Genomic DNA, 27,041 nt, shown 5'->3' on the forward strand with positions numbered 1-27,041 from the left:
CTTCTGTTGCACTGTCCTGTGAGCTAATCCTGCCAGCTGCCATGCCCGGGCACGCATTTAACACAGGGACACGTTCCCTGGCTCCTACTGTACACAAAATTTAATTTAGATGACTATGAATTACCACGGCACTCTACCGTCGAGCTGAAAACAGAGAGAAGACAAGTTCAGCAAGTAGCTTTTGGGTCAAGAAGCGTGCTACTTCACAAGAGGAATTTATTAGCGGGGGGGAATGTATTTTTGTGGGACATTTTGAAAATACACCTTTTCATTTTTTTTCACCGAATTTTAGGCTCTTGCATGAGGCTTTTGGTTGCCCTGGGCTTCCTAGTCAAAGAGATATAACGCAGTGGACATCTTAAGTGGGTTAAATTGCCACCTGAAGGTTATCTTTCTCCATTAATACGCAGAATAAACCTCGTATAACTAAGTTCCTAGCACGCGCACAAGCACATTTAATCGCACACACTCAGTTAAGTGCGGAGAGGCGGGTGGGATGAGTCTACGCTTTTTTTTTTGGCAGCTGCCCGCAGCGCCTGGACCTTCGCTTCCCAGGACCACCGGTCGCTCCCGTTCCAGCCCCGTGGCTGCGGGAGCAGAGCTCCAGGGACACCAGGACGCTGTGTCTGCCCCAAGCCCTGCAGCCCCTGCTAAGGTTGTCCTAAACGCAGCTCTGAGGCCCTAAGCCACCCCCTTTCTTAAATGCAGCGCGTTTCCTGGCTATCAGTAAAGGAACGCCTCCGAAGAGCCGCGCGAGCCCACCTGGCATCCGAGGGCCGCACGGAGGAAGCCCAGGACGGTCGGAGACGCGGGGGCAGCGCCTGTTACTATCATGCGAACGCACCCGCCGAGACTCGCCTGTTCGATACCAGGAGAAAACAAAAGAAAGCATCGCAGATCGTTACAGATGGCAAAACCAGCAGCGTCCGCGAGTCTGGCGTACACAGAACTCACGCAAAACGCGCTCTCTGGAATAGACGCAGCCGTGCTGTGGAAATACGAACTGGCTCAGAATCTTTCCTTAGGGATAAAAAGCCAGCTAGATCGTAACAGCAATAGCTCTATCCCTCGCGGGCAGAAACAGTGCCCCAAGAAAAAGCCACGCGCCGTACGGGGGCCGGAGCCCCACGTCTCTCGGAGGAGGAGCCGCTCAGCGCCGGGCGCCCGGGCAGGCTGCAGACCTGCGGGGAGGCAGCCCTGGCCCGCGGGAGCACATCTGGCTCCCGGCAGCTGTTGGGTAAAAACCAGACTCTTCCCTCCTCTGGTTTTCTTTGCTTATTTGCACCTCGTCGTTTTTAATGAATTGGCTCCCAAGCCACCTAAGATAAGGCAGTCCCTTTTTTAAGGCAGATGACCTTCACGTATTTCTGGAGGGTATTACAGCAATCCCTGGGTCACGCTTTACTTCTTTTTGGCCCTTCTTCATTTCCTTTTTCTTATTCCAAAAGTAAAAAGAAATCCCAGGACAAAAGAAAACAACTCCTGATTGAGTCTGCCAGTCTCGCCAGATCCTGAATCAATATGCAGCCCGTCTTGCCTCATGTCTGCGCTCCCGTCGGCATCGTGTGAACTCTGCTAGCTTTGCACACTGAGGACAACTAATCCGCAGATGAGAAGTACAGTCAGTTTCTTTAGTTAAAAATAAAGAGTGGCATGTCTCCAGATAAGTTATCCAATTAAAAAAATTAAGAAATCCGAGCCTCCTGGAGTAGTACAGCGCCTGGAAAACCTGGTTTAAAGCCAATTTAATCTTTTTTTTTCCTGAGGAGATGTGTGGCACACAGCAGGGCATTCTGATTTCTTTCCCCTGCTGTTAAGTCGTGATTTACTTGTGCATTTTTCTTTACATACTTATTCTTGTTTTCCTAGGAAAAAAGCCAGTTTTGAATACGCCCAATTGAAACCCGACCCTAAATCCAATCATGTCTGTGGAGAACTTGCAGAAGACTTGGGAGCAACATCTCTTTGATCATACTCCTCTTTTCATGACCACCTTCCTGAGTTTCACCCCTGCTGGGAGGACACAGGAGTGGATTTAATGCAATCCTCTCCCCCGCCTGCTGCTGGGCTTGAGCGAGGAGAAACCATTTATCCGCGGAGCACAGGCAGAGCCCGCGGCGGGTGCCCGGTCCCCGCAAGGCAGAGCACCCAAATAACGAAGCAGCCACAAGCAGCAGGCACAAGCTGCCCCGACAGCAGCCCGGGTGCCGGGCAGGAGGCCTCCTGCATTTCTCCCTTCCCCTCTGGAAAACTATCCCTAATGGAAGTAAAATTATGGGATCTTATGCATGGTGTTTAAAAATAAATACATAAATAAAAATAAATGTAGAAAAAGTTAACGCAAAAGTTAACAACAAACAACAAACTGTGCTCCCTTTCCTTTGTCTATTCAAGTTTTCAGTCTGCTGCTGACCAGTGAGTAGCAATTGCCCGCAGTTCATCATCAGGCAAGCGGATCACGCTGACTTTAAGGAAAACCAGCCATTGCTGGAAGAAATGACACTTCTTTGACTTTAGACTCACCTCTTAAATTCCTTACCTGTATTTTGTTAAAGAAAAGTTTATCCCACAAGCTGTCATTCCTAATGATCCCGTTTCGAACTTCAGCCTTTTTCCGTTTCGCAGCAAATTCCAGAATCCAGCGCTTGAGAGACGTGTCTGCCTGGCTGAAGATCTGCAGGAGTGCGGGGTGGCAGGCAGCACGGCACCCGAGAGAGGGAAAACATCAACAGCTGTTCTTACGATTACAGGTAGGGTATCGTTACATTAGCAGTACAGTTAAATAAGACTACACTATGGCTTTTTTGTTGGGGGAAAAAAAGAAGAAAAAGAGGAGTGGTTTGCGTCACTCCATTTGCTACTGTACATGTTGTTCCTTTGGGAGAAAAAAGAGAGAGGATGACAGTGTAGACTTTGACTAGATTTACTTGACTGCTATTTCTATAAGATTTCTACGATAGGATTCAGTGGAATCATGAAATCTGAGCAACTAGGAATGAGCAACTTGACTACGTGGCAGCTAGAGCAGGTAACAGCGCTGGCTGGTGACGTGATGGGGGCTGCGTTTACCTAAGCTTAATCAGACACCGGGATGAACTACATCCCTACAAATGAGAACCCCCCAGTGCCCATCCCTCTAATGAGGCACCAGAACCCCTGATCCAGCAGTCCTGACCTTGGGGAAAAATGAAATCAGTAGCTTGTGCTTAAACTCATCTTTAGAGGATAAGTCTTCTGAGGAATAAGTATTCCCAGCTGGTCAAACAGATTTAACATGATGACCAGACATGTCTGTCTGAAATACCTTCAAGACCATCTCTTAGTTTTACAGATTTCTAGATCCAAAAGCCAACCTCACATTTACACTGCCTAAACCCTCGTAGTCTTTTTGCAGTTCCTGATTTTGAGCTGTCATTGCCACCAGAAAAAGAGATTCAAGTTCCAAAACTGGTTGAAGGGCACAAAAAGTCCTACTGCATCCAGGTTTGACTGGTGTTTCTCTGATGAAAAAAAGCCCTCGTCTCTGGAAATGTCACTAGTAACCTCGGTGAGAACAGAGCAAGAGGCTAATGCAGAGGGATTTCATATTAACACGCAATAACCATGTCTGCAGTCTGTAAATCGACCTACTAGAGACATACAGATCGGAGCAGCTGTATCAGTTACACAGGATAAGAACGCGTTTGTAGTAAGGCAGAAACCATATAATCTGCTCAGGAAATCACCATGACTAAGGGATGCTTTCACGTATGTACTAAGGGGACATAAACTTTATTATTACAAAAAAAGTAAAATTAAACTCACCTTGTCATACATCCTGTTTAACAGCCGCGGCACGACGGGGAAGATGGTTGGACGCAACGCTTTCATATCTTCAGATAAGAGACGAATATCTCCTTGAAAGAACCCAATTCGCCCTCCGTGGCAGTATACGACAGACTGACGGGAAGGAACAGGAACACGTGTAAGCTCTTTGCTTTGCGGTCCTGCGGCACAGCATCCCTCCCGAGCGCAGAGGTGCCTGTCCTGAAATGCTACTCCCAGTAAGGCGAAAGTGGGGCTTTAGAGATATATGTAAATGTAACCATAAATTTTGCACTGAATAGAAAGATACAGATAGTTCTGGGCACTTATCAGAACTGGCAATTAGGCGTCCACCGAATTTGCCACTGTTTTTGGAAGAAGAAGGAACCAAAGCTTTTAGAAGGGATTTCCCTTAATCCCCTGCGTACGGGGATGGAGAAGCCTGAGTCATGGTCAGGTTCTGGATCTGAACTTCTCCTCCAGAGCCCAGACCTACCATAGCAGCTTACAGCATGAGGACCCATCGTCGATAAAGAAATTATGCATATTAAGAAATATTGTAAAACATACTGAGCGGCAGCCGATTTTTAGATGTTAATACTTTAGTTTCGTTTAAAAACGACGATATAGACTAAGTTAGCAATACAGTGCCTGATCCTGTATCCCAGAAACAGAAGCCCACTTCATAAAAGGTGCTTTACTTGTCTGGCAACTACAGATCCAGAAGTTTCGTGCATGGAAAGAACACAGGCCAGTTGAATCCGATCCGAATAGCGCTGGGTGTGCGGGCAGGGCAGGGCAGGCTGCCTGCGGCGAGCCAACGGGCAGCTGAAGCAGCAGCCCTGGTAGGCAGTTCCACCGCAGAGGACTGGTAAAACTTGGTAAAGGCTTGGTAAAACTGGCATTTATCGCTCATGCTCCTGCTGGAGAGCGTTCGGAGACCAGCATCCCTACCCCGCTTTTAGAGCGCGGGAGGAGGCATCCTCAGCAAAGCACCCGCCACGCCGGCGGCTGAGCCCAGCCTTCCTGAGCCCGGAGCAGTGCACCCATTTTTCTGAGCTCTCCGAGGGGTAAACTGAGCATATCGTCTCCCTTCAGTGTACTAAAAATTTCTTAAGAGACGCCGAAGTCTTTTTGTGCTACTCCTAAAACTCTGTAACGCTAACCAGAGCGCTCTCCCTGCGTTGTCAGCCAGTCTCAGGCTGTCTCCATCGACCGAAACCACCGGGATTTTAAACCTGTGATGATGTGGGTTTAACAAATACCACACTGCCAAATCTGTGCCTGACGCTGCACGTGCACGTGAATTAAAAACCAAGGCAAATATAATCAATGTGCTCATTGGGAATTACAAATACCTACTAGAAATTTTTAGCTTTAAAGAATGCATCTGTATAATTTTAACTGTAAGTTCCAGCAGCTGATAATGTTGGCTAAAACTAGGGAAGCTGAGACAGCACTTGCTGTTCAGAATAATTTTTAAAATTATTTTTTAGCCATTTTAAAAAAATCTTTCTATTAATGAGCTTTTTTAGCAGAGAGGATAAACCTGACCATTCTTTGGAGGCCTGCCCCTTTCAATACGGCAGCATCCTGTGAAATGAGCTTATTACAAATGTTTTGCATTTTTTTCCCCCCCATCAGATGACTTTTTAATAATTATATTCTTGTTTGCTGGCAAAGCAGATTGCCTGAATAGTGGTGCCATACGGAACAACTTGCCTTTTAAAACTAGAGTTACAAGTAAATAGGCTGGGCCGTAATTCCCCAAATCTTTCACGGACTTTCACTTCCAGTTTGTAGGTTTTTGCCTTCTATTTGCCATTATTTCCAGGGGACGCTGGCGTCCAGTCGAGCCCACCGTTTGCTGCCCTGCCAGGAGGATCACGTGCGTCACACCGTGATCTTAGTTGTCTCTTTTTAAGTGTCTGCAAGTTTTTTTGCAGATCTGGTTATTAAGGCATTAAAAGGATTTTAGCTGACGTAGAAAATGGCACGGAATTATTTTTACTCCTGTGATAACTGACCCTAGAGTGCTTTGAAAAGCCATGCCCAAAATTGTGCGGTTTCTGCTTGTTGGCGAAGAGCCTTTTTCCAATCTCGGAGCCACCGGTGCAAGCTGGAGAGCTTGGGAAACTCTCCTGGAATCGCTCTGGACTCCTGGCCGTGTCACTGAGACCAGAGGCCGGGCCCTGGGGTTATGCATCTGGCACTTCTGGAGTACAAGCTTTTTTAGTGCTACAAGATATTGCCGGTTATTTAGCATTTTATTCATTTTATATTTTTTTTGGCGTGGAAAAAGATGGTTTCCACTGACACTAGGACCTTACCTGTACCATTCTCTCAAACATGTGTGCTAAAGGCAAATAGGAAATGTGTACATCCTCACAAGTAGGAGACCACTGACTCTGGAAGAAAACACAAGGAGCCCCACGAGGCCTCGTCAGTTCAGGCAGGTTTCTTACCTGTATAACTCTTTCAAACATGTGAGCCAGAGGCAGGAAGGAGATGAGCACATCGTCCTGTCTCGGAAAGATCACTTTCTGCAAGTGAAGGGCATGGGAGACAGAAAGGAAAGAAACACTGACAGGAAGACAACAAGAAAGTCATAAAACAATAAAAAGAAAAATGGCACCAGAGGAGCAAAAGGGTAAAGATTATCGAGAGAGGAAAGGAGCAGCGTACGAAGTGAAGCGGTAAGCCACAGCGCCGGTGAAGCTCAGTTAGCAGGAGGAGTAAAGAGCTGTAGTTAGCTGTACGGAGATGTACACAGAGGGCAACAGAGAGGTCTCTCCACAGCAGAAGGCGTATCGTATCCACACAGCTCGCGCTGGAAACGGCGGCTCACCCTGACAGAGAACCCGATTTTTATTCACTACTTTCTACCAAGAGGTGCCGAGGCCCCGACTCGCACCCTCCGCTGTGTGCGGACCCGCAGGGTCCTGCTGCAAACGCACAGGAGCCTCCTGGGGATCGGCGCGGCTCCACAGGCGCATCATTTTCCGCGTTGCGCAGAGCCCGTCAGAGAGCCACGGTGTTACTAGAGTCAAAGCTATAGATTTTTTCTTTTCCTTAGGTTCGTTATTGATTTGAATCAGAACATGTTGGGAAAATCAGTGATTTTTTTTTTTTTTTCAGCTTCAAAAATTAATGATTTCTGTTAGTGTTTCTCATAATTTTAAGTGATTAAAATGTGGTTTTTAAGGGCATTACCACTGCCCCACTGATAGGTGCAGTGGGGAAAAAGAAGGCTGGACAAATTATGTGAAAAAGTAAAATCAACCAAAGTCTTCATTCTGCCAAGGTTTTAATTCTGTCTCGCAGGCTGGAATAAACAAAGGCCCCGAGAGCCTTACCTGATCCATGCCCCAGAAGAAAAGTAGTCTTTCTACCTGCATTTCCAAGGGTAAGGCTTGCCACAACATTATGGGTTAGAAAAACTGAAAGCTCGATTCCCCAATAACTTGCGCCAAGGCCAGTGGCTAGTGGAAAATGGGTATAAAATCTATTAGCTCACAGTATTAGCAGTTTATACCCACTTTGCGTCTCTGCGGCTGTGACAGAATCGATAGTCCGTGACCTGGGACACGGCGGTGGATGGAGGCAGAGGAGTTTCTTCCTCGGGGAAGTTAAATCTGGGCAAGTCAGATTTGGGTATGCCCTCCCAACCATTAGCTAGTGAAGTCAAACATGATTGACCACGTGGCTGTTTTCAGCATCCCGTTTCATATTATTTTATGTGTCAGTCTGAATTAAGCCATTAGGGCCTGCAGTTCTATTTATACATTATTTCAAATTGGCCTTATTTTCTGCAAGCACAGTAATGTAGAACCATTAGCATCACTAGCTAGGCTGCTTTTTTTTTTTTCCAATCTGCTTTAAGTGCCCAGACAATAAATGATATGGTTTTAAATAAGACCAAAATGATGACATTGAATAATATTCCACAGTTGGCACAGTTGTCCAGCTAAACGCAAAAATAAAAACAGCTTCTTGGCATTTGAGGACAACCTTATAATAAAGCTCTAGGTTCACTTCAAAAAATGTTCCATTTATAAAAATCACCGAACTAAGCAAAACTGGCACAAGAGTATGTAAACAGCAAACCTACGGTACTTCTCAGCGTCGGGTGTTTTTATTTTCTTAATTGATACTACTATCAAGTATTTGGTGCTTTGCTCCGTTTCATCACTGCGGTTAGACATTGCCCTAATCGTGTGGATTGGCTACGGGCACTTCTACGCTCGCCAACAATACTCTGGTGGCTGAAGCTATTGAATTTACGTCCACTTACACCAGACTTATGCCTCAGTCAGATACCTTTGGGATTAAGCAAAAGGTCCCATTGCCACCAGTGAAAGCTAAATCCTTTTCTGTAGGCCAGTCCTGGAAGATACCATGTTCCCTCAGCTTCCTCTAAATCAGTTCCCTTCCAAAATAAACGTTCCTGCCCTTTGAAGCTCAGACGTACCTACGCATCAGCTTGCGTTTGTGCATCCCGCCGCCTCTGCAGCCAGCGGAAGTTCCGAGGGCTCATCAATACAAACTGCTGTATTGACGTCTCGTACTGCAAATTACTGGAGTTTCAGCCCTGCAAATACTTGAACGTGTGAGTTCAGTGGGATTTCTCACTGTCCAAGTTTCTTTACAACAGTGCTGTGGAAATCTCAGAAAGGGCAAGGATTAAAGTAATAAGACTGCAGTATTTTCAGCACCAACGATAAGACCAGCAAGGGGTATAAGGTAACAAATTGTCCATCCCATGCGTACATCGCTGCTTTATAGAATTCCCTGTTTATTACCAAAAAAATGGATTCTTTATATTGGTTAGGTACAAGCTGCATAAAATCCTTATTATGTTGTGCTAAAGCAATTCTGCTTCCTATACTGTTTCTAAACACAAGTTTACACATTACATGAAACATGTTATACGTGTACTTGGCCAGTGCTATGCTTTTTAAAAAATATGTATAATGGAAACCGAGATATACTTTAATATCAATTAAATTAGCCGTTCTTGCAAAAATGTACATGTTCTCATATACACTTCATATGCAGAAAGCTTTCAAATAATTGAGGACATTGTGTGGGCATCCTTAGAAGTGGACACCTGCACTCTTTTTCAAGCACCAGCTGCAACTGTACAGGGCTTGTTTGCTTTCCTAATTCTTTGAAAGGAGTTAATTGATTTACAGGAGCCAACATTGCTCTTCAGAAGCACTTTGAGCCCTACAGAGCCACGGAGCCAGTGCTGGAAACGGGATTTAATGCCCTCCAGTGCTGTAAGCTCAGACTTGCTCCCATTTCCATAGATTTGGCCCTCTGAGTAAGAGAAATTTCACCTCTTATCTGCAGGAACACATTTCCAGCCTGCGCAGGGCCACAGCTTAACCCACACGCTCTGCACATGGCAACATTTTCTAAATCAGGGTATTCACCTCCGTCACTTTCAAAAAGCCTGAAAAATCAGCAACCACGTTCCCATGAGTCAGCATAGCACCTTTGGGGTTTCCTGAAAAGAAACAAAGAGTGACTTTAAAAGATGAGCCAGTAGGTAATTTCCAAAAGCTTAAAAAAAAAAAAAAAAAATCTAACCAGGAAAGGTTAAAATAGTCAGTTCCCTTTTTAGATTTTAAAACTTAGTAATTTTCACAGTCATTCCTGTGCAGTAACATGCACCAAAACCACTTATTACAATCCTGAAGATTTAAAAAAATGATACTGTTTAAACACGGTATAACATGAATATTTCTATTGGAGACTCTGAACAACAGTTTCCACCAGAAATCGCCCAACTGCCATTTATAAGAGCCCTCAGATGGAGCCACTTGATGAGCATGGCTGGCTGTTCCCAGCCTCTCCAGGTAGGATTTATTTCATACAGATTTTGACTAAGAATGATCTTGAACACCAACAAACCCCATTTAAAAGGCTGTTAAGCTCTTACTTAGCCAGTGCACTGGGTAACCTGAACAATGCAGAAAACAGGTAACACACGGTAAAAATTAGGCTACAAAAAGACCCTGCGAGACTGCAATTAAGGGAAGTCATTAACAGTGTCAGCAGCAGAGCAGAGGTGTCCTGGATGTAGGGACAGGCGGCTGGCAAAGCCTCAACATGCCACCCCAGAGCCAGGCGCTGCGCCTGCGGCGTTCCGCTGCCCGCCCGGGCAGCCCTGCGCTGCCAGTATTTGCTTTTTCACCCTCTTTTCTCTTCTGAGCTGAGAATCCCCCTTCGCACCACGATACATCTTTTGGATTTCATATCTGTTCGTACACTGAAGTGCGGGGTTCTCTGAACAGCAGGCTGAAACCTCCGGGCACAGCACCCAGAGCCCAGGGTCCCATCCAAAACACCCTGCCTGCAGCACCGGCACGCAGGGCTCTGCGTGTCCTCCTGCCAAGGCACTGTCCCTTTTCATCACCCTCAAGGGGTTTATTTCCGTAAAGAAGGTGTAGCTCAGCTTGAATAAAGATTACAGAGCCAGCCTCTCTCTTCAGCGTGTTTTTAAGCAGATTGTTTTAATTCGATCACACCACTGCCGCACCACGCCTGCCACGCCGGGCAGACGCAAATCAGAGGAGCTTCACCTGCAGGTACCCTGCGTGGCCCCGGCACGGCGGGCACCGGGATGCCCCCGGCAGCTTTGCAGTGCTGTTACGGTCAAAGACGGATGCAACAGGCTCATAAAATTGTAAATCAGCCAGAATTTCATTCTGGCTTCCTCCGATTAGGAAGGGGCGATGGTGTTTTGTGAATCAAGTTTCAGCACAGGAAAATATGCTTAATCCTCTTAGTTTCAGAGCAGTTTGCAGGCTGCGCCGCTGGCAGCCCTTCGGTGCGGGCACAGCCCGGCTGAGGCCGCGCTCCAGGAGCCACAGTGCCGAGCCCTGTGCCCCGCCGGCTTCGCCGACGTCGCTTCTACCCAGCCTCTCAAATAATGAAATAAAGGCCCAAACGAAAGTAGTCGTTATTGCACGCATTTATTGCGCTAAAGCAGGACATTTTGAACACAATGTATTTTACTGAAAATCCGTATTTGGTGTCCCAGGTGCCTCTGAGTAATTCAGTCCCAAATACTTGCAGATGAACACAGTGCACAGGAGCTACTTTGGTCTCAAGTTTGTCCTGCTCCGAAGCTCAGAGGTGAAGCTAGGACTGACATCTTTGCCAACAACAACTGCTCCTCGCCTAACATGGTGTACACACTGGCTTGTGGGCACCAGCTCAGCCAGGCAGGTTTTGTTTGGAGCCACTTACTTTCACAGCTGGCTGCACACGTGGATCCAGACCTCAAGAAAACGCCACGAACCAACGTCAGGTGTAAAAGCATGCCAACGACCCAGAACTTGCTCGTGTTATTTCGGTTGTGTCTAGCCAAATCCTCAGCTCCTGCAATTCTACAAGTAGCTGTACGCCCACAGCGTTGCACAAGTTTCTCCGCGTCGGCAGCCTGCAGGTCACACGCCGGTGGAGAGGACGTGCTCAGGACTGGTTTGGAAATTCAAAACAGCACCCTGTGGCTATACCAGCGGCTGATCTGGCTCCTGCACCTTGACACAGCTCTTCAGGTTTTTTGGGGAGATTTCTCAGGTGCTTTGAGACCTCAGGCTCATTTACTTACTCCACCTCTGACTTCTTTTTTTTTTAATGCAGTCTGCATTTCAGTACCTCTGCTCAAATCACCATGGCCTGCCTGGAAGCAGTGGGAAGGTCTTGGCTCCTTCCCCCAGGTCCTGCCCGCAGCAGGTTCAGCATCCCGGACAGGCTGCGCTGTTAACGGTGTCAAAGCAGAGCGGCAGTGTTAGAGCCAGGATAGCTTTCGTCAGGAGGAATCCAGAACAAACCATGCTGCCAAGGGGGACCTAGAGCTTTTAGGGCTGGGGGAGTCCTGTAAATTTTGACCGTCTTCATTTCTTCTGTTTTAAGAGTTAACCAGGCAGTGATACTGCTTTTCTTTTGAAAAAAAAAACCAAAACAAAATGCCAGATCTATAACACTGCTCTCAAGTTTGAATTTCCTTGTAAAGACACATCTTGTGAGTGTCCCATTACGGAAACGGGTACACTGTGATCCGGCCAGTTAATAGCCCAGGTATGGCAGTTTCTCCTTATCTCAGTGCCAAGCTGGTTTGACAGTTCCCATAAGCAACAGAAAAACTTTTTCCATGTCTCTAAACGGGTCTTTCAAGTAGCAGCTCCAGCACTAACTCGGTGGTGTGATCCGTCAGCATTGTGGGGTATATGTGCTTTCCTTCGCCCAGGAGCCTCCAGGAGTCAGGGATGTGCGCTGGCAGGCTGTGAGAAACCGCTGGGAAGCAATTTTTATCCAATTGGTTACAGGAGGATCCTTGAGGAAATGACAGTTTGCTTCTCTGGAGTAGCCAGCAAGAAAAATTGTATCCTGATGGCTTGGGGACATCTGTGTGCCTTGGCCCATTTATAAGTGTTGATAATTTCTTGGTACAACAAGGAAAGTTGGTCTTGTCATCTGAGCTCAGCAACCTCAGTCTCTGCCTGCAGCCTGTGGAGGCATTTGGACATCTGATCCTATCAAAGAAAAGCACACACTGAAGTCTGCTTCTGAGATTTTTTTTATAAACGGTTAAAATTGTTTCCAATTCTACAATTTCCAGGTTACAAACCCTATAAGAAAGGTTTGATGTCACACCCTAAAAAAATATTTAGGGCCTTCAGAATGGAAAAAGCACTTGCGAACATACCCGTCAGAAGAAAATTCTAAATCTGGTCATTAAAAATATCCTAACATGGGCTATACAAAAAGCCAAGCCTTTTACATCAAAACACAACATGGAAAACAGACCAGAGTGTCAATGCAACCCCTGGAAAAGCCAGAAGGTGATGTGCAAAGCCCTCCAGCAGCAGAGGATGGGCTGGTGGTTCACAAAGCATTGCCCTCTGAGAGTTTAGTTTGCAGATGATTTGCAGAATTTGAAATCTCTGCTTTGGAGGGGAGAAAGCAAGTGAGCGCTCTGGTTGTCCAATTTCTGTAACTTCAGGCATGTTCCTAAGAAAAGCATGAAGTGAGAAACTGACCCATCATTGCATTTGCAAATAAAAAAAGAAAATCAAAAAACACTTCTCTATTCAAAATTTCTTATTTAGAAATAAAAATATCAACAAAAATGTGACTTGAAAAAACAACTGCTCTGCACTTTAAAATCCACACAAATAAACTCTGCTCCACGATATCCATAGGCACGGCTCCTTTGGTTTCCTACAATTCCCATTTGTGCCCAGCCACTTTGCACTGGCACAGCCAGAGCTTACAGCGTACCCGGCTGTGATGTCCATATCCTGCACTGGGCTCAATCTTTTCCTTTTAGGAATTCCCACTGCTGAGACAGAGCAAAGTCACAGGCTCCTTTCCCGCAGTGCGCTGCCTTGGGTACTCTGAAGTGCACAGATCTCAAAACTAAGAATGATGCATGAAGGTGAAAAACCCAAAGCCTTTTAATACCTTTTGAGTTTGTATTTGGAGTTGATAAAGCAGCTGCCTACCTGATCTGCAGTACAAGTCTTCTCCAGGAGGTGGAAGATGAAGATGTCCCCTCTTGCTCAGCCTAATCTGCAGGCTTTGCCCTCTGCCTGCTGAGCAGCACAAGCAGCTCCCTTCTTGGAAGGCAACTTGGTGTCAAACGGCACCTTCTGCTTGCCTAAAAGAGTGGAGGCCAAATCGAGGATGCTTTGGGGTAGGACCAAGCGTTAAGCAATCCTAAGAGCACAGGTGAACCTGGAAGAGCTGCTCCAGTGGTCCCTGGAGCATGGTCCTTCCCTGCAGGTAAGTATAAAAGCGGTTTCCCAAGCAGTCATGCCTTGTGCCTCTGCGCTGTCTCTGCCTCTGTAGCTTTTTGGTAGACATTACGGAGGTCAAGTTCTCAAGAGCAGGGGATTCCTGCAAGCCGTATGAAAACCAGGCTCTGGAGAGAGGAGAAAGCACTGCATCTACTAAGAACAGGCAGGAAGATGCTGCTGCTTATCCTCGCCAAGAGAAAGTGGCATGCAAGTGCTGGCAGCGGGGGCTGCCCGGGCTCGTCCCCCAGCCTGCCCCAGCACGTGGTGCCCCAGGGCCAACCCCAGGAGATGGGCAACACGTGAGCAAGCTGGGGCACGCTGCAGAGCAGACGGAGATGCTGAGGGCGCTGGTGGGGCTGGGATGTTGGTGTGCTTAGGATACAGAGAATGGAAAGCCGTGGACCTGCATTTCTTTTTTTTTTTTTTTTTTTAAAAGACCTGCAGAAGAGAGATACCAATCAAGCGAGCACATCACAACTACACTGCAAAATGGGAAGCAGAAACATGCGCAGGTTTCCAGACAACTGCAAAATCGTACTGCCAAAGCATTATGTCAGGGAATTCCAGTGAAAAATAAATATATTATTACATTAGATTTGCAATCTACAGAAACGTATGTACTTATATATTCTTAAATATTAAAAATGCATAGAAATTGCCATATCAGTATAACAGCATGTTTTCACATATTGAGGTGGTGCTAATAATTGATAATCTAGTCTAACATTTTGAGATTAAAATGCCTCTTCTTTTACCTGTTGTGCCACTAGTGAAACAGACAATTGATAGATCTTCTGGTCGAGGAGGCTAGAAATACACAAGGAGAACAAGAAAATCACATCAAGCAAATGCAGAAGGGTCAATGGTAGGCTGTTGTCATTGTATAAACTTAAAGATCAAACCAATTATATTTCAGGTCTGCCATAAAAAATTTTCACTCCCCTTGGCAAATATAAAAAACCACAATAAAACTCTTTTATCAGGCTTCTTCAGTTGATGCAGACTATTCTTCCCTTATGTTTTGCTCCAGTTGCATTAAGGGCATACTTTAGTGTAAGAAGACTTTGATGGAATATTTGTGTCTTGCAGTTAGTATTTTCAAAGACACCACCTATACCTGTAGGTGTGCGGGAAAACTTGACATAATTTACTGATTTCCAGATAAATTCTGGAAACACATGCTTATCCACAACCGGGGACGACTTTCTGAAGCTGCTGATTGCTCTCATTTCCAGTGCTGTCTCTGTATTCTCAGCACCACTGCATGTGCACGCTATTTTGGGCCACCAATGAATAAATAAGCTGCATGAAAATCAGAAGCTGCTTTTGAAAGTTTTGCACGAGTATGAGCAGCCAGTGAAAAACATCAATGCAGTTTTCCAAAAATATCCCAGAGAAATACTGCCAAGTAGTGTTTCTGAGCTATAGAAACCCCACCAGAAAGCCAAGAGTGCAAACACATCCCCCCTCTCCCCCCGCCCGGTGCCGCGTGGGTAAGGTAGTGGAATTAGCGTGGCTTAACAGTGGCATTTAATTACTGTCCCATTAACGCATTCAGCAAGGATGAACTATCTCAGTTAAGTGTCCCAGACGGAGGGTATGAAGCAAACACTGCACATCTCCAGTGGATGGTATCGACAGTCCCTGGTCCCGTCCCACCGCCTCCCACGCGCAGAGGGTCATGGGGCATGTACGCTTCCTTCTGCCCCGAGCAAACCCTTCCCTCTTTTGTCACTGAAATAAAAGTAACACAGTCATCTGCAATTGTAGGTGGGAAAAGCAGCATGCCACACTCACCACGGGCACATGTCGACTCTCACGGCCACAGTCCTGAAAGAGATTAAAGCAAGAAAAATGATTTCCACTTTAATACCCATGGTGTAACACACTTGCTAGTGATCCGCAAACCACTAAGGGAGAGTGTGAGCTGGAGCAGAAAAAATCGTGGCTAACACTTAGGTCATCTCTTCTACCCAAAGTTTCTTGCGTTAACTGCAGTGCCATCCTTGGATTTCAAGTAGTGCTTGGGTTGGTTGAGCTGGATCCAGGCTGTTTCTTAGAAGTGTAAGGCTGTAGGCTTACATGTAGGAGGACAGTGTCTCAAACAGCAACCCCCCTTTCCAGGCTTAGTTAGCAGTTGATATCTTGTTTGAGCAGGAAGGATTGAAATGTTGGCTCCTATCAACAAGGAATAACACGTAAGAGGCAACTGCGCTGAGCCGTGCATCACTATGAACAGCCACGAGCTGCTCTCTTGTGCTCTCCAGACACCGAACCTGCCACGCAGTTCAGAGACCCTGTATATTTTACTGTCTTTTTACAGGAACTACAAAATACAGTAAAAAAAGAGGGAGAACAAACTTACCTCCACCTCCTGCATGGTCTGGATGCGAACCCCACAGCGACTCCCTCTCTCCCTCAGCTCCTTCTCGAACGGGTCCATCAGGATGATGTTGATCAGACCTGGTGTTTCTCTCTTCTCCACATGGTCAAGGAGTATTCTGGCTTTTTCAGGTTTGTCACAAATGACTGTGGAAATGTCAGCTGGAAGGAAAACAGCCAAATGAGTTGTTTACAGTAAATCTTTTTTAATGCAAGACTGGCTGCTGGTTCATAGCCAACATTGCATCAGTTCTGATATTCACTTCAGGCTAACATCAGAAATTCTAGAATATAGCATAGATTTCTCTTAGAAAATTACTGCAATCTTAGCTGACTTAAACCAATACCAAAGCTGTAGCTGACATCTACAATTATTCTGGGAATCAGTTCAAAATACTAAAATTGCTCACTACGTGGGCTAAAAAATCTAAGAGGCAAAATACGAAGCAGCACAGGAGTGGGTGGCCCGGGAGTAATTCCCGCAGCCAGAGCAACCCCCTCCATGGCTATGCACGACTGGGCATATGGGAAATGCAGCAGAGGCAGCCCTGACCCAACATGGGGACAAACCGCTCCAAAGAAACATCTCTAAGGTGACTTCAAGACACTCAATGACATTTCAAGACACTCCACATGTCTTTTGGAAAGCAGAAGAAAATGAACCATTCTGAGCAACAAAACTGGTTTCTGAGATTACATCAATTCAAAATCAAAATCAAAAGACTACATCAATTTTGTTTATACCTGTGTTGATGATGTAACGAATGGCTCCAGGACCTAAGGTGTCATAGAGGGGAACCACCACCATGGAGTAGGTGTAGCAAGCAAGCTCAGAAATGATCCACTGCAGGAGGACATCAAAGCATGAAGGTGAGACGGGGGTGGTGGAAGCAGATTTAACACACTTGAGAACAAGTTTCAAGTACAAAGCAAGCTCACAAGTTAGGAACATTATCAATAAAGCATCAAGTCGAACTTAAAATCTCACCTCTGGACGGTTTTGAGCAAAGACCCCAATGAACTGCTTTGTGGATGGCTTGCAGCCCTGCTGAAGAAGCCCTGAACCCAGAGCTTCTGCTCTTTCAGCCACCTGGAATTGGGAGAAAAAAAAAAAAAACAAAACATAAAAAAGGAAATACAAGCAATACCAAACTAACTGAAGGCATAGCTTATACAGGGAGGTTCTCAAATTATTTTATTTGCTATCTAAAAGCCCAATTTTTTATGTTATCATGAACCATTAGTAGTTGACCAGCAGCTGACCTCTGGTTGGCAACGGCTCACGGCTTTGGATCGTGTCAGTGCCACTGTCAAGAGCAGGCTAACGGCATTGAGCCCATCCCCGGAAGCCGACATGCCTGTACAACGCCAGGATGTGCCCGGCCACGCAAACCGAGAGCCCTCGCACAGCACGTTAGCAACCTCCCAGTCTAGCGTGTGCGTGTTACCGACGGGCGCCTTAAGGCCCCCTTTTCCTGCCGGGCAGGGAGGGAGCACGGGGGGAGAGGACTCTGCGGGGGTGTCGTTTCCAGCTCACCTCCTTGTAGGACAGCCACTGGTACGGCTGCTTGGGCTTCCTGAACCCCAGGCAGGGGCCATTTTCTGGAAGACACAAGCAGAGATGACGGAGTTACGGGGGCAGTGCCAGGAGTTAACGTCCTGCCCGGTACCACGCTGGGGGGATGCAGCAGAGCTCTCAAAGAGTAAACTCTTGTTATCGGGGTCGGCTCTTGCTCCTGGGGCAGAGCTCAAAGCAAGGCCTATCAAATCAAACACACGAGTGCAGCTAAGGGAGACCTGCTGCTGGGATCTCCCAAACAGTCGCTTCAGTTCTCCCTGAGCTGCAGAGGGGACAGCCCCCAAAAAGCCCCATTAAAAGACACTTCTCTGAAGGCAGTGTGAGCATTGGTGGCTGGTGAGGGTTTTCATCCCAAACACCAGCTCCCACCGCTTTTGCTGCCTTTTGATTTAAACACTTCAGAGTGAAACTGCTATTTTTAGCACAGCCTACTCTGGAGGAGGGTAAGACAATACACAGCACCACATGACAGGAGGAATATTTGAGAAGTTTAATCAATTTGCTAAGTGTGCTTATCTGCACAAGATCCATCCCTCCATACACCTACAGACTTATTTATTTACCTCTGTCCTGCAGGGTGGAATATTTGCAATTCCACTGAGGCTTTTGGTGGTACCAAAAATAATAAGCAGACAATGAAATTGGTGTGTTCAACGAGGTGGGACGTCATAAGCAGTGGACACAGAAATAGTTATCATATAGCAGGGAAGAGTCATCATGGCTTTTTAGAATCATAAAATAGAATCATTAAAGTTGGAGAAGACCTCTAAGATCATCAAGTCCAATCGTCAACCCAACACCACCATGCCCACTAAACCGTGTCCCCAACTGCCACGTCTACATGTTTTCTGAACGTTTCCAGTGATGGTGACCCCACCACCTCCCTGGGCAGCCTGTTCCAATGTCTGACCACTCTCTCAGTAAAGAAATTTTTCCTAATATCCCACCTAAACCTCCCCTGGCGGAAGCCTTTGCTTCCTTTGGAGCGGGAAATGGTGTCTCACAAGTGTGAGGGAGCTCGCTGACGGTGCCATCAATCACAGGGCAAGGGTGATCAACTGATACACCACACTCAGCTTTCCTAAGAGCTCTTGGCAGAGTGCCTCACCCTGCCCTGTTGTGGAATAAAAGGTAAGCTGGATGAGTTACTGATGAAAAGGCAGCAACAAGCAGAAATAAGTATCAGCATCTGCAGTGGAGGAAGAGCTCTGCTGGGTTCCACAGTTCTATGTTTGGATCAGCCCTGTTTAATGTATTCATAAATGTTCTGGAAATGAATAATGTATGGTGAGCTCTGCTGATGCTGCAGAATTCAGGATGTTAAGCTGTCTGCCAGTGGTGGCAAAAAGATCATGCACAGTAAAACTCGATGGCATTAAGGGCAAAATAATGCATGTTGCAAATAATAACCCTAATTATAACCCCCACGCTCCAAATGTGGCACCTGCACCAACACAGGCAGCACAGGCTGCAGCACCCACTCTGCGCCTCACTGGGCCTCCTCCTTCCTTGGCCTCCACTCCTTGGACCTCCCGCTCTTTGGATCTCCCACTCTCCTGGCCTCTGCCCCTCAGGCCTCCCACTCTCTGGGCCTCCCACTCTGTTTGGGCCTCCATGTCTGGGTCTCCCTTCACTTTTTTCCACTCTGTTGGCCTCCACTCTTTGGACCCCCTTCTCTGAGATGTCCACTTGCTGGGCCTCCTACTCTGTGGTCCTCTCAATCACTTTCTCCCTCCCACACCTTTTTGGCACCCCCACTCTTTGGGCCGCTAAACTCATTTGACCTTCCACACTTTTGTGGATTCCCATACCTTTTGGGCCTTTTCACTTCTTTGGCCACCCACACGTTTTCACCCTTCCACACCCTCAATGGGCCTCCCACCCCTTTTCATCCTCCCACAATATATTGGCCTCATACACTCTTTTGACCTCTCATACTTTTTCAGCCTCATACTCTCTGGGCCTCTACAGTCCTTGATCCTCCTGCAAGTTTGGAGACTCTACACTCCCTGGGCCTTTAAACTCTCAATGGGCCTCCCACACCTTTTTGGCCTCCCACAATTGTTTGGCCTCCACAGCTCTTTGACCTCTACACCTCTTCAGCTTCTACACCTTGTTGGGCTTCCACACCTTTTTGTTCTCCTACACACTTTTGGCCTCCCAGACATTTTTCAGCCTCTATGCCTTTTTAGCCTTCCCACACCTTTTTCGTCCACTACAACTCGCCAGCTTCCACACCACATTGGCCTCCCACACCTTTATAAGCCTCTAGAACTCATCAGCCTCCCACACCTTTTTGGCCTCCCGATGCCTTTTTTAGCCTCTATGCTTCGTCAACCTCCCACCCTTTTTTGTCAGCCTCCTGCACCTTTTATTTGCCTCTACAACACATCATCCTCCCACTCCTTTTATTAGCCTCCCACTCCTTTTATTTGCCTCTATACCTCATTGGCCTCTCAACACTGTTTTCATCCTCTACACCTCGTTGGCCTCCCACACCTTTTCAGCCTCCCACTTGTTGGACCTCAACACTCATTTGGACTCCTACACCTTTTCAACCTCTACACTTGTCAGGCCTTCCATACCTTCCGGGCCCCAACACTCAGGCCTCCCAGTCCTTGGCCTCAACACTGGTGGGTCCTCCCACTCTTCTTGGTCCTCCCACACCTTTTTGGCCTCCCACACCTAGTAGTCCTCTATTGTCTTTGGGCCTCCCACACTCTCTTAGGCTCTACGTTCTCTGGGCCTCTGCAATTTTTTGGCCTCCCTTATCTGCCTTCCCTGTCCTCAGCAATCATATCACCCTCAGCTTCCCCCACTCTTTTTGCTTCTACACTTTGTGCCTCCTGCACCCTTGGAGCCTCCTCTGCTTTTTCACCCTCTCCACTGTTAGTGCCTCTCCCATTCTTTCAGCCTCTCACTCTCCTGACTTCTACAGTTTTATGGCTTCCCACACTCCGGTGGCTTACCAACTCCTTCTTCTTGGGCCTCCCATACTCCTTTGGCCTTTGAGTCCGAATAGGCCTCTACCCACTTTGGGCTCCCACACTTTTATGGGCTCCCACACTCTTTCCACCTCTACATTCGCTGAGCTTCCCTAAGCCTTTGAGCCTCCCACGCCATTTGGTCCTCCACCTCTCCTGACCTCTGCTCCCAGGCCTCCTCGTCACCGTGCTCTCACCGGAGATGCTGAATCCCCTCCTGAAGACCTCGTACATGGTCCTGGCGTCATCGTAGTAGTGCGTCAGCAGCTGCGGGCTGTCCCCGATCACCGACCGGCGCGCCCCGGCCAGGCCCTGTGCGACATGACGTGACATGATGTGACACAGCCGTCAGCATCGCCTGACAGGTGGGAGATGGGGAAACCCCAAACCATAAAGCAGCAAGTTCCCCATGGCCTCTCTGCTGTCACCACCATGCTCCTGCCCCAACACCCAAAGGGCTGGGAGAGGTGGGATGTCCACCTCAGCGCCCCAGCAGAACCACCTGCCCAGAGAGGAGCACTTGAGCCGGCTTGTCACCACGGGAGGTGGTCGATATTTCCCAAGGAGATTTGGGGAGGAATTATAAATCTGCAAGTATCGGCATGGGGACGTGCTGGGGGGAGTGACTGCTCTGGGCTCCACAGGTCCCCAGGACCAGCACCACGGGCACCTTCTCAAGGATGTCTAGACCAACATGAAGCACAGACTAAAGCAGAGGCCAGACTCCAGACTCCAGGGCGGGGGTTCAGCAGGGGTATTTTAGGAGTGGGCAAGGGGAGGCAGGCAGGGCGAGAGTGACCGAACCAGGTCTGCGCTGTGAGCCAGAAGAAGGTCTCACTACAGCCCTGACCACAGGGGAAAACTGTCCTGGAAAATGTAAATGCCTGCCACCCTTTTAAAAAGTTGTTGGAATTAAAGTCAATAAGGTTTTAGAGGAGACATCACAAAAGGCTTTAAATTCTCATCGCACCTTCAGATATTAATTTAAGTGGAAACAATTTTTTTAAATATTTCCACTCTTTAAAATGGACCAGCTTCGTTAAACTTTAAAACCTTTCGCAAGCATGAAAATTAATAACTCCTCAGCCTCTAGGCATGGATTCAGATCTACTTTTTCTTATTATTACAAAGTTTGCAGCAGCAGCCTCGGCAATGGGCGCACACAAGAAGTGCCAGCTGATTTGATCTTATCGGCTGTTGCCTTCCGGTGGTTTCTCCCATGCAATGGCAGCTCCTGCAATTTTCGGTCAAGGATGGTTAAGCAAAGCTAAGACCAAAATGCGACTGAAAATCTAAAAGAGTAAATCAATGGGCTGTATTCTAGTTTTCCATTTGACAGAAAAAGGTGAACTGAGGAGCAAAGCGATCCGTGGCAGAGCGCGTTACACGACTGATTTCAGGACGAGGTTGGGCAGCCCTCAAAACAAACAAAAGCACCTCCTGGCACCCCCCCGTGCCCATTTCCACGCGTGCAAATCTGGTGTGAAACCCACTCCCTCGCCGGGGTGCCCCTGGCCTCACCTCCACTTCCTGCGACTGCATCCGCAGGTCGCAGGGCGGCTTCACGGGCCTGGGCCGGCTGGCAAACCAGTAAGCGACGACGGCCGCGAAGGCACCGATGCCCACCAGCGCCGTGGCCGGCAGGTTGCGGAAAAACTGGCTGAGGTCGTCGAACTCAGGGAGCCGCAGGCTCCGCAGGATTTCCTGAGCCTGCATCTTCTCCGCGAGCGACACGGCAAACTCTGCAAGAGCCAGAAGGATGCGGTCAGGTCACATCGCAGGACGGGCACGGGCGGCGCGGGTCTCTGTGTGGCTTGGGAAGGGGAGAACATGCTTTCCCTCGTCAGCCATTGCGAACACACTGCTCTGCTGGCCCGCGCGGCTGCCTACCAGCAACAACCTTCACTTGAGAAGAACGGCACCGACGGAAGAGATACGAGAAAGGAGGAAACATCCCCAGAAGGGTGAGCCGGAGCAGAGAGCTCGCTCCTAAAGGACGACTGCGTACAAACATACATCAGGCGACGCGGCTGCAGTTATCTGTAGCAGACAGAGCTGTGACAAGCTCTGGGATCCAGCAACGACTGTACCCTCAGGGCTGCCAGGAACTTGCTCTGCCTTCCCTGAGCAGGATGGGGGCTGCGTGGTGGCCGCAGCCCCTGGCTGGGACAGGCAGCATGGCGGCAGGGACAGGCAGCACGGCGCCAGCTCCAGCCACAAGCCCTCGGCTCACAGGGAGCAGGGCAAAGCCAGCGTGCCTCTGTGTGCAAAACGCTGTGCAGACACGCTCTGAAACACCACTTTCTGCCTTTATGCCAGCTTCACACTCTCAATTTCGAGTTCCTTATGATTTACATCAGGGCAAATGATAGGTGATTCAAGCCAAGGAAAGTTTCGTTTCATTGCTTAAATGTTTCCTGGAAGAAACAACAGGCGACTGCGGAGCGGGGATAAGGGAGCGCCGGGATATCAGGCAGAGAGCATGCCACCGCAGGGTCCCCACCCTGCAGCCCCGCCGGACGCGACGCCTGCGGGTGCGCCGCGGGCGAGACGGGTGGCTCCCGGGAGGGAGAATGGCCAGGGCATTCCTCAGCGGGCAGTCCCGCAGGGTGCAGCTCTGGCACGGGAAGAGAAGGGCTGGAGCCTTGGCTCCTCGGACCCAGTGGGGCTGCTGGGGACCCCCCTGCCCCGAGCTGCCAGCTCTGACAGTGCTGAAGCTAAAAGCAAAGAGAAAAACCTTTCCTCCTTTTCTTTAAAGAGTGCTGCGCACGGAGGAGACGGGCAAGGGGACGAGTTTTATGACACGGGGTGGTAGCACTCCGCCATCCCCAGCTCATTCCCTTTATACCTGCCGGCACGGCTTTGCTGCGGGCGCAGGGGGGGCGGCTCTCTGCCGCACGGTCTGGCTTGTGCCGGCCTCACGGAGCGAGAGCAGCTCGCTGGGAAAGCGCTGAGCAGGCATCTTTCCAAACTCAGCCGCTGCAGGGTGCCTTAACTTTTCTCTTTTGCAGAAACAGCCGCTGGAGAGCGGAGCCGGGCAGCCGGCTGGCTGCTGCCGGGGTGCAAGGTGAGGCTGTCCTCAGGGACTTGTGTTTGGGTGTTGGGTGCAGAAGAGGCGTTTGAAATACCTTCTATTTACAGGAACGGCCCAATATCAACTCCCAGCCAGGGAATCTTCCAAAAGCTGCCAGCCCTGCGAGGGACAGGGAGGGCATCCAAACAGTTAAGGTTTCCTGTTAAGCCCCACCGTGCTATTTATGACTTTACCAGCAGTCAAGATCTTAAAGAAAAAGCTTTTCTGCCGCAGGAGCCCAGGCAGCCCCTTTCCGCCCGCCCTCTGGCCCCGCTCCAGCCTGCAGAACTACAGAGTGATTAATGGAGGGGCTTCGCTCCCATGGGGGGCCAGGACTTCCCGCACAATGGCACCACTGACATTAACACTAACCAGCCTTCCTCCTCCTGAACACAGCGTCTGGGTTACTCTGAAGGTCAGGACTACCCTCTCGTAGCCTTTTCCCATGTTTGTGCCGAGCGAGCCGGGGGCCCGGCGCAGGCCGGCCTGCAGACAGGGGCTCAGCCCTCGCACAAGGCTCTGGAGGAGGTTTTTAAGTTTGCACGAGCGAAAAAGCCCAGCAAACAATTAACCTCACCCGTTGTCGGGTTACAACGTGGTGGGGGGCAGCGGGGAGCGGTGGCAGCGACCCAGAGCCCACGCTTGGGGCCACCTCCCTCCTGTGGGCTCTGGCGCAGGCACCCCTTGGGCCGGGAGCTGCACCCCGCGGCCAGCCCAGCGTCCCGCGGCCACCCCTGCTCCCCCAAGGGTTCCCGACTGTGCAAACCCCCGGGGACCACAACCAGCCCCTCCGAGAATGGCTGCAATGATCCCAGCAAATGAAACAGCATCCAGATGATGTTTCGGGGCAATACCGACCCAGGGGGTAATTTTCTCCCGAGCTTTGAGCATCCTTCCACAAATCTCCACGTCTGATAAAATATTGACTACCCGGCTGTAACGATGTTAGGGTGAACTGAGACAGAGTGCTGATTTCCCCCCTCAATATTTCTCCACATCAGGCTCTCTAAAGCAGCTTGCCAAGCACACTTTTACTAGCAAACTACAAAAAGGGGGAGAGCTCAGTGAGGGAGCTATTCATTTACTGATGAATTAGCTATTTGTGCAAAAGCGTTTCAGCAAGTCCCACTTAAAACTGTCTGCTCCCAGAAACACAGCCTGTCCCACCAAAGGCAGCTGCCCAATTTGCCACGGTTGCTGGTTTTACACTGATATCTTGAGAATGAGTCCCTCGACGTCAGCCTGTGAGCGGTGTTTTGTACCCACCTGTGCAGCCAAGCTGAAAGCGGAAAGCTGGGAAGGTGCTCGTGGGGACAGCGAAGCAGCGGCAGCGCTGCCATGGGGGGATGCTTGGCTGGAGCCCTGTGCTTCTGCCCTGCTCGGCTGCGGGTATCGCCTGGGGAGCACCAGGGCCGGGCCTTTCCGCACCTCCATCCGGGTGCAGGGCACCCACGGACATCTGGAGCTCGTAGCATCGTCAAAAGGATCGTGAGAGTCGGGATTGCAATAAAAAGAACAAGCGTTGGAAGACAGACCCTGAACAACGTGGGAATAAAAGTACTTCTGTTATAACATGGATAATGAAGAACGCGTGCTCACGCCTTTGCTGACTTTGCGTCCCTTTGACAGGTATCGGGCGTGATTTACGTCACTACTCGGATTTTGAAAAATTTGCTCTATAGACATGAAAAGTGCACTTCTTAGCTGTCGAAAAGATATAGTGCTTTAATACAGAATTAAGAACCACTTGTAATTGCTGGGAGGTGGTTGGTTTGAGCAAAGTGGTGGGCACGGTGCTTCTTGGGTTTGCATGGAACATAGTCCCCTTACTGGGGTGGTGGCAGGGACACCGTGGACCATCGAGTGCCATGAGCATCTGCCTCTGCAGTGAGGTAAAACGTGCTGCAGCAGCCAAAGTTACACAAGACCTACAGGGAAACGAATTAAATTGCACTCATTCCATCTGCTCCCAGGGGAAAAATCAGAAGATTTATCTCAACCAAATGCTTGTGGCACATTTATTATTTCTGACCACTTGTACCACATTCTGCTGCTTTCTGCTAAATTCCTACTTAGGACCTCATTTCCCACCGACCTGAAGTTTTGTTGTGCAGCAGATCAAATCCCTGGAACAGGTGCCCAAATCCCTCATTCATAACCACATCAGCTGGATTAAATAAATGACTGGAAGACAGAAATTCACTTTTCCCTGCTCAAGGGAAGCTGCTGGCCCATTTCCACAGTGAACTTAAAATCCTTGCAGACTTCATGGTCGCAGGAATCTCTTAGATCCTTTGTGATTAAATAAAAATACTAAGTACTTGTTAGCGGCTCATTTTAAGTACACTGCAGAGCTTCTCAGAGTGCCACAGCGATGGAGGTGTCAGTAATGGCAAATAATATCAGAAAACACACTTGGAAGCTGAAATTCATTTAGTTTTCTGCGCAAATGCAGTGGACAAGTGTGCTGGGATCCCTGGGAGAGCCAAGTAGAAATGGTAAGGAGAAGGTTCACAAACTCATCTGCTTATGTTTTCCCACTTTCACTTAATAATCTAAGTTCAATGAAGACTAAACGTATATATTAAGAATAAGATCCAGTTCTGAAGAGTGAGCTTACCCGGTCACTGGAAGTTCCCAGCACCTTTGAATCTTATTAAACCTGAGACCTCTAACTTCAGTCACTGACACCCATTTCTGACCACATTTGATTTTTGCGCTACAAAGCTCATCCAGCTCGGCTTTCGCAACAGTTAATCTTGATTTTTGCATCCCGAAGTGATTCGCGATGAGCCCGTACTTGATCTGCTCGGCGCAGCAAACCTGCCTCGGGAAGGTGGCCAGGAAAGGGGCCCAGGTGTGTTTGGGAGGAGCAGCACGTCCAGACAGGGGAGAAACACCCCGCACCCTCCTACCCCAGGGGAGGCTCGTTCTCCTTCACCCGCAGAAACGCGTCTCGGGGCTGCCCGGATCACAGCCCGCTCCTATGAGTCGGGCTGAGTGGGCGAGCGCCTCGCGGTCACACGCTCTCTGTGCGTATATTTCTCATGCGATCAGGAAAATAAACAAACAGTAATAATTTTTAACAGCCAGCACGGTTAGGCTGGGTTTCCCATCAACAAGACGGCGTCGCACCCCAGAGCGCGTCGCGAGCAGCCGCTGCCGTCACCTCGGTCTCAGGAGCAGCGGCAGGACGCCCTCCGCACCCTTTCTCCACCGGTTTTGCCCCATTTCTGTTACCCGCGGCGAATCCACCATCCTGCCGCGCTGCGCGCTCCCCGCGAGCAAGCGGCACCGGGCGCAAGCGAGCGAGCGGAGCGCCGCAGCCGTGCGCGTGGAAACACTGACATTTCCATTTATTCCAAACAGGACTTCACATTACCACTGGATTTCTAAAGTATTCC

The 27,041-nt window shown here is 48.7% G+C and overlaps 1 protein-coding gene across 2 annotated transcripts in view; it reads right to left on the reverse strand.

The window, feature by feature from the left end:
- The window catches only part of ACSL6 (acyl-CoA synthetase long chain family member 6), a gene marked incomplete at its 3' end in the record, with an annotated part of 29,005 nt that extends 6,710 nt beyond the window's left edge, over positions 1 to 22,295 (reverse strand). Inside the window, exons 1-13 of one of the 2 annotated variants that reach the window (XM_082006292.1) lie at positions 22,086 to 22,295; positions 20,762 to 20,876; positions 17,539 to 17,603; positions 16,990 to 17,091; positions 16,746 to 16,845; positions 15,985 to 16,163; positions 15,417 to 15,449; positions 14,375 to 14,426; positions 9,243 to 9,316; positions 6,135 to 6,212; positions 3,805 to 3,939; positions 2,540 to 2,674; positions 763 to 858 (exon numbers count right to left, since the gene is read on the reverse strand). In XM_082006292.1, coding sequence (XP_081862418.1) covers positions 763 to 858; positions 2,540 to 2,674; positions 3,805 to 3,939; positions 6,135 to 6,212; positions 9,243 to 9,316; positions 14,375 to 14,426; positions 15,417 to 15,449; positions 15,985 to 16,163; positions 16,746 to 16,845; positions 16,990 to 17,091; positions 17,539 to 17,603; positions 20,762 to 20,876; positions 22,086 to 22,280 — 1,359 coding nt within the window. In that variant the 5' untranslated portion in view covers positions 22,281 to 22,295. Of the gene's footprint in view, positions 1 to 762; positions 859 to 2,539; positions 2,675 to 3,804; positions 3,940 to 6,134; positions 6,213 to 6,269; positions 6,348 to 9,242; positions 9,317 to 14,374; positions 14,427 to 15,416; positions 15,450 to 15,984; positions 16,164 to 16,745; positions 16,846 to 16,989; positions 17,092 to 17,538; positions 17,604 to 20,761; positions 20,877 to 22,085 lie in introns of both variants that reach the window. The other variant, XM_082006291.1, reaches the window with a different exon arrangement.
- Positions 22,296 to 27,041: the final 4,746 nt, after the last annotated feature.

The sequence above is a fragment of the Phaethon aethereus genome (assembly GCF_964289735.1).
Source record: "Phaethon aethereus genome assembly, chromosome: 14".
Classification (NCBI taxonomy): Eukaryota; Metazoa; Chordata; class Aves; order Phaethontiformes; family Phaethontidae; genus Phaethon; species Phaethon aethereus.